Source organism: Macrobrachium nipponense, chromosome 34 (genome assembly GCF_015104395.2).
Source record: "Macrobrachium nipponense isolate FS-2020 chromosome 34, ASM1510439v2, whole genome shotgun sequence".
Lineage (NCBI taxonomy): Eukaryota > Metazoa > Arthropoda > Malacostraca > Decapoda > Palaemonidae > Macrobrachium > Macrobrachium nipponense.
Window position 1 is genome coordinate 2,015,972 of NC_061095.1, and position 12,294 is coordinate 2,028,265.

At 47.3% G+C, this 12,294-nt stretch overlaps 1 protein-coding gene across 1 annotated transcript in view; it reads right to left on the reverse strand.

The window, feature by feature from the left end:
• LOC135207748 (2-hydroxyacyl-CoA lyase 1-like) overlaps nt 1-12,294 on the reverse strand; it is a 34,500-nt gene that overhangs the window by 3,438 nt on the left and 18,768 nt on the right. The window contains exon 7 of the mRNA XM_064239573.1: nt 7,254-7,300. Within this exon, the coding sequence (XP_064095643.1) occupies nt 7,254-7,300 (47 nt within the window). The remainder of the gene's footprint in view (nt 1-7,253; nt 7,301-12,294) is intronic.

Sequence of the window (12,294 nt, forward strand, 5' to 3'; positions counted from 1 at the left end):
CTTCATATAGCGCCGTAAGCGTCCTCCCAGGACAAAGCAGCATCGTCATCCCACATCATTATCTGCATGACCGCTCCCGTACCTCTCTATTCGCCCGATGCCAGGTCCAGCAATACGAGGGTCATTTGAGTTCCCTGGTTTTGGCAAGACCTTTGGAAGCTGCTCCTAAGCAAGGAGATCCTCGAACCGAGGTTCGAGATGGTCCCCAATCCCCGTCAGTTTTCAGGGGAGGTCGACCAGGCGGCTCTGTATCCTTTGACTGTTGGGAAGTTAGAGGAGCTTCCTCGGACGAAGAAAAAACGAGGAAATCCGCTACCTTGCTGAAGAGTTGGCTCTTGATAAGAGATAGGTCCCCGCTCTACGAAAACCAACCAACCACCGAAGACGGCCGACTTCCCCTGGTACAACAGCTGCATAGGACTGACGGACCGTTTTCCCCCAGCCGATCTCTGTTTGCTGCGCTAACGAAAAAAGCTTCTCGTTCGCAAGCGAAGGTGGAATAACATCCAGCCGGTGAAGGGAACGTAAAGGGACTGGTAACTGCTCGGTGGTACCCCCACAGCTCGACGTGATGGCATGGCCGAGAAGGTTGTGCCAAATGGGAATCTCTCTCGGTTCTCTTGCGATAAGAGCCAGCAGGTCCGGATACCAAATGGCCTGGGTGGCCATTTGGAAGCCATCAGTGATCTTCCTGAGATTCGGGTGGAATGACCAGTGCTCCGACTCGATCCCACCTTGTCAGAAATCAGGCTGAACGTGGGAAAAGGCATAGGCGAAGAGGTTGTCCCACGGGTGTTGAAGAGCGTCCTCTGCAGCTGCCCATGGAGATTCCGGCCCACGGCCGAGAAGAACACCTGGAGCTTCCTGATGTGCCGGATGGCGAACAGATCCTCGACTGGTCCGCCCCCCACTAGGTTCGAAGAGCCTTTCCGCCCACGTCCCTGGTGTAGAGACCATTCGGTCCTTATCACCTGATCCCGACCGGCTGAGACGTGTCTTGCTACTACATTGTCCTTCCCTGGAATGTTAGCGGTGCCCGACAGCCTCTCTTGAGTGTTGGCCTGAGCCCATCCGTCGGTGCACCTGCCGAGTCAACTGGTACGAACGGGAGAGACACTTAGGTGACCCGTAGGCCCCCCTGGTTTGTTTGACGTAAGCCACCACCGGTGGTGGTTGTCCCCGCACATCAACACCACTGAGTTGTCCCATCAAGCGGTCCCCTGGAAACCCTTCTTTGGAGAGTCGAGAAACGCTGCCTTGAGTTCCAGTACATTGATTGTGAAGGTGCTTGTCGTTCTCGTCCCACACTCCTTGAAGTCAGCAACTCTCCAGGTGTGCGTCCCAATCCCTCGGTTGCGAATGCGTCCTGAGAACAGCTGCATGTCCGGGGGGGGGAAGTGCGCAGAGGCACTCCTCTTAAGAGGTTCCTGTCGTCCCATCCCCACCAGGCTAGGTCCTGCCTCACCTCCTGTGTCAAGTGACACTGGAAAATCTTGGGGGAGGTCCGTCGCCTGCGACCAACTCTCCCGCTTTAGTCCTCCACCTGAAGAGACCGGCAGGTGAAGAACCGCCCAGGTGAGGTACTAAACTTCTCGGATGGACGACATGTGTTCCCGATCACGACTTGCCATCGCTGGAAGCTACCTTGTTTCCTGCCGAGACAGGAACTGTTTGGCTGCCTCCCTGAATCTGCTGATACCGCGAGGTCTGCGGGGTGGAAGACTCGCCCTGACCTTACCAGTGTCGATCAGCATACCCAGGTACTTCATCCTCTGCTTGGCTCGAGATCGAACTTCCTCGAAGTTTCACCACTATCCCCCAAGATCGCGACAGAAACTCGAGCATGCTCGATCCCTGGTCCTCTGTAGCAACTGCGAGCGGGATCTCGCCAGGACTAACCAACTCGTCGAGATACCTCATCAGACTTATCCCCGGTGCGAATGGGGCCCCAGCAGACAACCTCAGAGTGAACACTCGCGTGAACCCTGTGGGGGCGGTTGAGAGACCCGAAGCAACGGGTGGCCTGAGCTGGTTAACAAAACCGTCCCGTTCGAGGATGAAGCTGGAGGTACTTTCCAAAGGACCTGATGAATGGGTATTTTGGGGTTAAAAAAAGATACGCATCCTTCAAGTCACTGAAAGCATAAAAATCGTTCTCCCCTGATAGAGTCGAGCACTGAGGGAGCCGTAGCCGTCCTCCCATCGTGAACCGGTGTCTGGCGAACCAACCAACCGGTTCGGGGGAGAGAGATTCTATCACTGGGCCCGCCAGCCTGTCGTAGACTTTTCCACCAGGAAGAGTCGGTCTGTAAAGCCCGGTGTGACTGAATCCGGTACCGTGTTTCTAACAGTTCTACCATTGCTCAGCATGGTTCTTGATCTCCTGTCTCAATGCTACCGTTCCTTGACCGATGCCCCCTGGAACTCACGGTGCCCTGCCTGTTGGACCGGGTGTCCCAATGGCTGGGCCATGGCACCCCCCCCACTTCCGGCAGCAGGAGTGGAGGGGGAATGCCGTCCTTCCACTGGTGAAGAACGTCGTCTGGTTGGGGCGGGCTGATCGAGACCCTTGACAGAGAGACCGATACCCGGCTCCCCGACTTCATTCCCAGTCCTCGTCGAGGTCGAAACCTCAGGAGGAGGACCGGAAGGGATATAATAATATACGATGTCCGAAGACACGTAGAAACGCCTGCCTGTCGGCAGTAAGGAGGAGGTGAAAGGAAGCTTTGTTCGAAAAGACCGTCCAAACCGAACCCGGAGAGCCTTCTTTGTCCGGAGGAACGACGAAGACTACCTGGCTCACCCAGTCGGCAATCTCCGAAACAAAAAAATCGCGGCAGACCCCACCGTTCGATTTGGAGTTCCCTTTCTCGGTGGCCCCAAAAGTACTCCGAGCCCGAAGACGTTGGCTCTGCTGGTTGGGAGCTGGCGATCCTTCCCCCCCGAGGTCATTGTGGCTGACCGAATTCACGCCCGTAAACCTCGGCAAAGTTTTCCTCTGGATCTCTCGGAAAGTCACAGCATCTTGCACGTAGTGGGTGACGGACCAGTTAAAGCCCTTCAGAACCAAGAGCATATTCCAGAGAACCTTCCTCCTAAGAAGGGGGAACAGCGACAGCCCTCTCGGTCTTCCCCCATCCACTTGCGCATTTAACGTCCTCCCCTGGCCGGTTCCAAGAAACCACAGTAAGCCTGGCATCGTTAGGGCGCCGTTGGTGGAGATCATGAGGGGCGCACCCCCTCACGCTACACATCCTCAATTACCCTCGCATCCTCCCGGTGTAACCCCGACCCGTGGAGGTTGAAGGTACGGGAGGGAGGCAGACCTGACGCATCCCTTTCGTCGCTCGCTGGTCAAAAGAAGAACCAGCAGGCTTGGAGGGGCCTGCAGGTCGATCGTCAACCCCCGGCGTGACGATCGAGCTGCAGGCCTGGGTCGAACCGTCCGTTTTTCGCTTTGGTGGAAAGAACGGCTGGACTGAGCACAGCGGCCCCACCCGATCTCCGAGTGTCAGAAGAGCTGGTGCTGGTTGGCCGTACCCGCCGATCGCTCTCTTTGTGGAGCCGGACCGGTCCAGGCGACCTGGCATGGCCTCCACTGTCGCAGTGAGAACCGGTGCGTTGTCCCTCAACGGTCAACGTCACGTTCCGCTGGTTCAGCCGTGGCTGGCACCGTCGAACGGGAGGACCTCTTCCCATACCTGCAGCCCCGTGGTCGGTCGTGGACCGTCACGTCCCCGGGGAGTATGCCAGCTGTTCACCGCGAGAGTGAGAGCTTGTCTGGATGAGTAGTCGCGATGAGCGGCTGTCACCAATCTCTCCGCCCCGTTCCGCCGAGTGAACCTGACGCTGAAGGCGGACTCAGAGGAGGTCTGGTTCCTGGCTGCACGGTCGCTGGTAGGCGACCGTACACTCGGTACCGCCTCCCGCGAAACGAGAGGCCCGAGACGGACCCTGATGGCAGTGGCAAGAACCACTGGACACCAAGGCGAGGAAGTACCGGTTGTTTAGCCGGTACCCCTCTGGTGTCCCCGTAGTCTTCTTCCTTGCGGTGAAGAAAAGACGGGCCCCGCTCGTCCGCCGAAGGAGCAGGAGGACCCAGGGCGGAAGGTCCCCTCCCGTCCCACCGAGGTGAGACTGGGTCCCCGAGAAGCTCCCTAAGGTAAGCTTCTTTAGGAGGGAGGGGAGGCGACCTTTTTTTCCCCCCCCCCACCCTTCTTTCCTCGTCTTGTAAAGCCTTCAGAAGTCGAAGGGGAAGGAAGGAAGAGGCGGCGGCCGGAAACGACGATGAAGAAATGAATAAAGACGAACGACCTACGGACACCTTCCTCCTCTTCTTCGTCATCTTTCCTCAGGACAGACCGTAAGCTCTGTCTATCCAGGGCGGAGCCGGGGCTGCTGTAGCCGAAGCCCAACAGGGCCCGGTCCGCACCTGTACCCAGACACGACCAAAGTCTGGGGTAGTACCACCTCCAGTAACAGGGACCGACATCAGCAGGTTTATGGGTGGCCATCTTCAGGAAACAGCAGGCACGGCCATCACATCATCGGTTCGGGACAGGCCCAGCAGCAGCAACGGTCAGGAACAGCCAGCCCGCAGCAAACCGGCAGGGAGACAGCCGAGCGCAGCAACTGCAATGGACAGTCATAGCCCATAATCGGCCAGGTAACGGCAAGGCAGCACCGGAAACACAGGAAGTAGGAGTCAGCAGCCGCAGCAACATCCTGGTTACCATGGCTGGCAGGTGCCCCCAGGGGCGAGTTCTAGGGCTAGGGCGCGGAAGTGGGTTGGTTCCCGCTGCAGCGCGGGCGAACCACGAGCGGGGCGGCGGCACCCCCCCCGCCCCCGCTCTCGGTACAGGCGAACGGCAACTTCCCAGACGGTCTTGTAATGCAAGACTGTTCCCACCCGTGCGGCGAGTAAACCACCAGGTGATGGAGGGGACGTCGTCACCTGGTTTTGCGTGGTGCACCACTCCGAAGAAAAAAAAAAAAAAAAAAAAATGGGTGACCGCAGTAGGCCCAGACCATAGAAACCGCAGCCCCTTAGACACCAGCACGCTCTGTCTAAGCAATTGAAGGACGCCCATACCCCTCACCAAGGGTCCACGCTCGGGGATGCAGTAAGCACCCTTGCGGAAATAATAGTCAGTACGATTCAATGGGGGGGAAATCCCACTCGTGCCGGGGGTTTGAATTTCCCCTCCCGAACGAGTGGAAAGACCCCTAATACCAATTGTTACATCGGGCACCGCCGCGCCCGCTCCCCCGCGCTCGATCGGATCGGGCGAGGTGGGAGAAGAACCCGCCGATGAATAACCTTTTTCCCCCCCCCCCCCCCCCAAGGGGAAGAGCCATCTGTGGGAAACTGCGTCGGGGGGGGGGGGTCCTCGTTCCCCACCCCCACCCCCGCCACAGTAACCCATGTACCCCAACAAAAAAAAGAAAAAATAGCCCTAGAGCAATCGTTGCCATCGGCAACGAATACAAAGGGCATAAGGATCAATTTCCCTGACTGAGCGGAACTTGAACCCAAATAATATTGATGCAATCAATAGTAAAGGAACAAAATGAAAATGCATCTTGCAAAAAAACGTTATTCACTTCACAATGAAAAATGGGCTCGGATCGCGCGCATTTTGCGCCCTCGGTAACGAGCGCTAAGGGTGAAAAGGTTTCATTCCTTACCTTTATTGGATTCAAGGTTTCTGGAAACCTTTGATCCATAATGAATTGATGCAATCAACCAAAACATATATGAAAATGAAAAGACTACTGCGTTTGCGATTTTCACTTGCATACAAAAAAATAAAAAGGGGAAGGATCAATTCCCTTGAATGAAAGCGGAAACATTGATCCCAGTCAACAATGCAATCTCAATAAAAAAATGAAAATGAAAAAAGAACTGGCACTTGGATTTGCGATTTCCCTTCATTATCAAAATAAAAAATGGGGAAGGATCAATCTTCCCGGGTGTAAGCTCGGAAACTGATCCAAACTGAGTATTGCTAACAAATAAAAAATAATATTATGGAAAATGAAAAAGAATACTTGTCCTTGCGATTTCCACTTTGTCATACTGAATAAGTTTTCCCCGGTGCCGAGCGGGGCATTTCGTTCGGACAAACGGGCAATACAAGGTCCAAAAAAATAATATAAATGAAAAGACAAGTTGGCACTTACTTCCGAATTTTCATCTACCACATTTCCAACCCAACTATACCCGGCTCGGAGCGAGCGGCTCCCGCCCAGTTATCCCCTCCTCTCTGGCACCGAGGCATACACAATACGAGGATCATTCTGGGAAAATGGCAATTCCCGCAATTACGCCCTTGCAGTCCCGGTCACCTCAGGGTAATCGGAGGTGCGTTGTGAACCAAGGATACCCTTTAATTCCACAATTTGAATTCAATGAAATGCATTGTACTTACAATTCAGTTTCAACTATATACATAGAAAACGAAAAACGACAATCATCGGCGAAAGCAAACGACGATGAAAGCGGGCAAGAGCGCATGATACACGTTCCCACACGCCCAGCAGGCCGAAACGCAAAAAGTGATTTTGTTTACCCTCCCAGTCGCGCGCGGGCGCAGCCCTGGTCGGACAAGCGAGTTAACTACCGAACCCCATTGTTCGAAAGCCTTACGACCTATCCAGCTGCCGCTAGTACCTTCCTTCCTTTGTTAAAAGGACCGAAGGGTTTGTTATGGCCGTGTCGGAACAAACACAAAAGCAAGATTGAAACATTATAATGCCTAACATAATTCTGTACGTTTCAAAAGCCTGGTACATTAAGTTTTTGGAAACCAACCAAAATATCTATCGTTGGGAAGTGTAACCAATTGTAATCTTAGTTTTGTGAGACTGGGGGATACCAACCTGACAGTAACAGGTACCCTTATACAAAACACTGCAGATGGGTACTAATGGTTTCCTTCCAGTGTCCTTTTGCCCCTCCCTTATATTTTCTAGCGTATCAAAACACACATTTTGTACTTTCACAACCGAAAATTTACTTTGCCTACTAAGTATATGGACCAAAAAAATCTTGAATTGCAATACTTTCAAGGAAAATGAACACGGACCTAAAAACACTTACCCTTACCTCATTACCTGTCCTATTAGCATTGGACTTTCATTCAAACTTTCCCACCCAGGAGAAACTCCCCTCGTAGAAAGACATCCAGAAACAGCTGAGGCTAACTGGCCCTCTATAGCTTTGAATGTCTCCCGAGCAAGGTTTATACTTGCATTAACACTAGTTGTGGAGTTTCTTCAAGGGCAATATGTCTACCTTGGAAGGTTAAATGAATTTAAACTTGAAAACATCCTCTTTTTAACAAGTTTTCTATAACAAGCCCAATCACTCATACCCAAATGTTCCCATATTCACAGTCCTTTTGTTTGTCAAGACAGAAGGTAGGGATCATCTGTTTTAACTATGTACAACCTTCAAAACGCATTCTAAAAGTATCATGCAGCTAAGTAACAATATATTCTTCAGAATTCTCAATTTACTTTGAACCCCTTTTCTAAAAAATCTAACTCATTAGTTTTAGCTTTGGAAACTTAATTAAATTAGACCTTGAAAAAAAATCACACATAAAAGATTATTGGACTTCCTTTTAATTAAAGTTATGGATAAACATTGTTTAAATTAAAGTTTATGGGTTAAAACCTTCACCTGAAGTAATTTTAAAGCTAAGGTTATGGTTTTGGAAAAATTGGCAAAACCAGCTTTCTGGAGTACCTACATGTCTAAGAATTTTCACATCTGGGAAGTGCATAATCGGGTGGAGATCGGCCCAAAATTGCAAAATCCAGTTTTAATCTTGCGCCGTAAAAGCAACACAACATCAGCTTGTCCAGTAATGCTTTAAGCGGGCTGGGCCGATACCACTGAATATGCATTTGTGAATCATCGCGCATGGGCGCACAATTTGTGAGCTTATGAGCACAACCTTTTCACCTGTTAAAAGAGTCATTCCACTTAGGTTCATTGTAAACAGTTTTTTTCTGTTATCCATTTTCATTAGCATCTTTGGTTAAAGAATAATTGTAAAAAAAAACAAAAATCTACTATTGACGTTGCAAGTTATGACCAAATATTACGAATACCAAATACGGTATATGTGGTAATAATTTTTTTCCAAGGTTGCTGTAATAATTTTCTTCTTTTTCTTTTTTCTCCTTCCTTTTCTTGTGAGATTATGAGTGACCAAATGTTGACTTGGTCCATCTCACTGAATTACATATTAAATAATAATGCAATAAAGATTTTTATGAACAGCTTTTTCCTTTAAATGACGGTTTGACATGGGAGTTCACGTTTACAATTAATAAAAAAATAATCATACTAAACTGGTTTCCTTGGTAGCATTTCAATATAACAGTGGTACCTAGACATACTAAAGGCTCAACTTAACGAAAAACTCCAAGATACGAAAGCAATAACGAAAAATTTTTAACGGTCTCTACATACCGAAAATTTGCTCCAGTTACGAAAGGTTGGTTGCTGTAAAGTCCCGAGATTCGCCCAGGAACCCACCTGAAGACCAATTTTAAAACTAGCGCCCCGCCAACTGAGTAAACTCGCCACCATGCCCTCCCGTTCTCCACCATTTTTTGGTTCCTGATGCTAGTCACCCCATAAGATCCTGCTCTCCCTATGGTCAGCATTCTACCCTTTTGGCTCCATACGCTACTTATTCTATTGGTAAAAAGGATGCGTGGTAAATTGAAAAAACTTATTCATGGCAATACATTTAATAAAAAAAAACCCATTAGGTAAAGGATAAAGAATAAAGAATAAAGATATGAAATGGAATTGGTTTTATACTGTTTGGATAGTTTCAGTTAGTTGAAGAGAGATAAATGAAAATTTAATTTATGGCTTACTGGTGTACTACTAAGTGAAAAGTGATTGCCTTCGCGCTGGTTCAGGGTACTCGTTAAGTGGCGGGTGGATGTAAACAGAAGTTTGGAAAACTTTTTTGGTTGTTTTTTTTTTTTTATTATAGTTATTGGTTGGTTACTTAATGAATTATTTTGAAACATGAGTACCATGCAATAGCAGTTAATAAAAAAAACAAAAATGTGAATTAGATTATCATAAAATTAAAATAAATCAGACTGCTATCATCGAAGCCAACAAATACGTATTTTGTTCTAGAATCTTTCTTCTATTTTAACTAATTACGTTTCACATATATGTTTCACATTGTAGCTGTCAGGAACTTCGGTATCTCCTCTAATTCTCATTAGGTAACGATAGAATAAAGAATAGAAATGAATGGGTTATTATACTGTTTTGGTATGTTTCATTTAGTTTGAAAGAGAGATAACTAATGAAAATTTATGGCTTGCTGTGTCCCTAGGAAAAGTGATTACTTGCGGACCGTTTCTGCTACTCGTAACGAGCTCAATGTAAACAAACGATTGGAATGGTTTTTTTGTTTTTGTTTGTTTGTGGTATTATAGATAATTCATAATTATTTTTTTTTTTTTTTTTTTTTTGAAATGAGTTACATACTGATTATTTATACATTTTATTGGCATAGTTCTAAGCTTTTAGCTTCTTTATAGGTTTTAGATTGTGAAATCATAGACTAAGGCTACAGTAGCAACTGCTAACATAGGCTACTATGGAGATTCAGGGCCTCTGAAGTAACACGGTTTTTTTTCGCAATAACTTTTTTATCTATGCATTTCATCAAATATACGCTTTATTCCAGAATACATATTATGATCAACACATAAACTTTTGGTGTTCTATTCTGCACTACGTAGGTTGAATAAATTTGGTACTTTAAATATGTAAAAGTGAACCTTTTTTGAAGAACGGGTGCCAACCTTATCTCAGAGAAAAAAGTATTTCGAACGCACTCGTTACGTAACTTAATTGACATCGATTTCTTTCCCCCTTTTCTTCCTCGATGGATGACTGGCTTATACGTTCAACTAAGGCTAAAACCTCTGGCAACAATGACATATAAACATTTAAATACAAGCAAAGCAGTACAGCCTTTATGGAACCTCTGGAACCTCCCCCACTGAATTAATTGTCATAATGAACAAACAACCAAACAAATATGTTAATAAATACCAAAAACACTTTCGATTTATTTAGTCTAACCTCCCAAATAAGTTTTCCAAAGAAAATTAACAGTCTAGTTTATAGGTCACAATTCCAAGATTGACAAGATTGTAGGGAATAGTTGGTAACTTACCAAAAACATAGTTAGACAAAGCTTTATTTGATAACTGCGTTCTTCCAATGTCAAGCCATTAATTATTTTTATTGGCTTATCTACCATATTTACTGGAAAAAAAATAGCCTGGTAACCGTATACGTATTGGCTTTAAACCTTACACCAATAATTATCGTCAGAAAATGGGTGACTTCCATGAGACTCCACCCACTTTCGCCTCGTTATAATTCAGGATAAACATACTCAAGGCTACCATGGGCTTGTTGTTTGGATTAGAAAATTTTAACTTCTGGCTATAAAAGAAAAATGATATTGTTAGTATACAATAAACAGTTTTTTGTTACATACTTTACCTGGCAGATATATACTTATCTTTAGGTCTCTGACGTCCACTGACAGAAAAGTCAAAACTCTCCAGGCCACACGCTACAGGTAGGTCTGGTGGATCTACCTTAACCCTCCGCTGGGTGAGGCTGGGTGTAAAAGAACCGTCCCCCTTTCTTGTCAGGGTTATTTTCCTTCCACCTGTCCTCCTGAGGGAGGGAGGCTGGGCGGGCCATCATCGTTATATATCTTGCCATGTAAGTATGTACAAAACACATTTATTGTATACTAACCCAATATCATTTTTGTGTACATGAACTTCCTGCCAAGATACTATACTTAGCTGATTGACCACCCTTGGTTGGAGGGAAAGGGGGGGGAAAAGAGACACAACTTACTTATAAAGTTGGGGAACAACACATTTTGTTTAAAGGAATACAAGTAATAAATAAACCCTCTGGTTTCTTACCTGATTTAGGAGGCAGAAGACTTTGATAGTTACTGTCTATTATCCTTGCGTTGGTCCTAAAGAATCCTCAGCGCGGGCGTGACCTATGGCTGCTTAAGGAACTCGTTTGGGTCTACCCAATGGGAACTTGAGTCCCACTTACTTGGCAGAATCCAAGCAAGGATCTGGTCAATGGGTGATCAACCCGCTTACATGCCAGAGCCCTTATCGACTAACCAAATTGCAACGGAGCCTCAAGCACAACCGATCCACCTAACCTAAATAAAACTAACATTGAGTATAACGAAAGAAGGATCTGCCTCCTTGCAACCTCCTTCCGTACAAAGCCAAAAAACCTCAAACTTTAAAACAACTAACAGGGAAAAACAAGGGATTAAAAGGAAGGGTGTGTTTCAAGCTTCCCTGGCCCCAGCACTGAATCCCCGCCGATACCGTAACGGGCCTAGCCCAAAACCCTTATCATTTCACGTTAATCGATACGTCCCTTATGGTAGTGATTGAGAGAAGACTGATTCACTACCTCCAAGAAAAGTGGCCTTCATAAGGTTTTTGGTAAGATGACAAATTCTTTTCTTGAAAAGCCAAAGACGTCGCGAAACTGGGGCCCCCCCCGTTTACTTTCGTGCGCCTTGACTTTTCAGAAGGTTAAACTGTTGCTGATTGCAATAAGTGTGTGGCTTCTCTAATAACATATTCCTGATAAAGAATTGGGAGAGTGGCAATTTTAGATAACGGGCCTACTGGGGTCCCTTGCAGAGTCACCTGAAGATTGCTCTCATTCGCAGCAAGTCTTTTTCACTTCCTCTGAAGATAATTTTATTAAAAATCAAGGCTTCTCACCGGGCAAAGAGATCTCCTCCTCTTGCTGGTCCCCAACTAAGGGAGGATAAGGCTTTTGATTTTGAAGCTCCTGGGTGCCACGGTCTAAGAAGGGTTTTTCCATTGCTTGGCCTAGGAAAGCCGGGAAGAAAAGAGCAAACCGCGGAGCCTCCTTGGAAACCGTCTACCTCCCACTTCTACGAAGCCTGCAGCTCCGCTGACCCTGCTTTCGCTGACGCTCAACGCACAGAGAAAAAGAGTCTTCATCGAAAGGTGGCTCGCTGAACGAAGCAGGCATGGGGAGGTTCGAAGCCGAACACTTGAGGACCTCGGAGGAAGAGGCAGCGACGACATCAAGATTCCTCCAGCTAGGCACTAATGATGGAGGTTCTTTTAATAAAAACCGCGTTTATCAAACGCTCTGATTAAATCATGGATGGTCCTTGTCCTCAGTGATATGTTTCA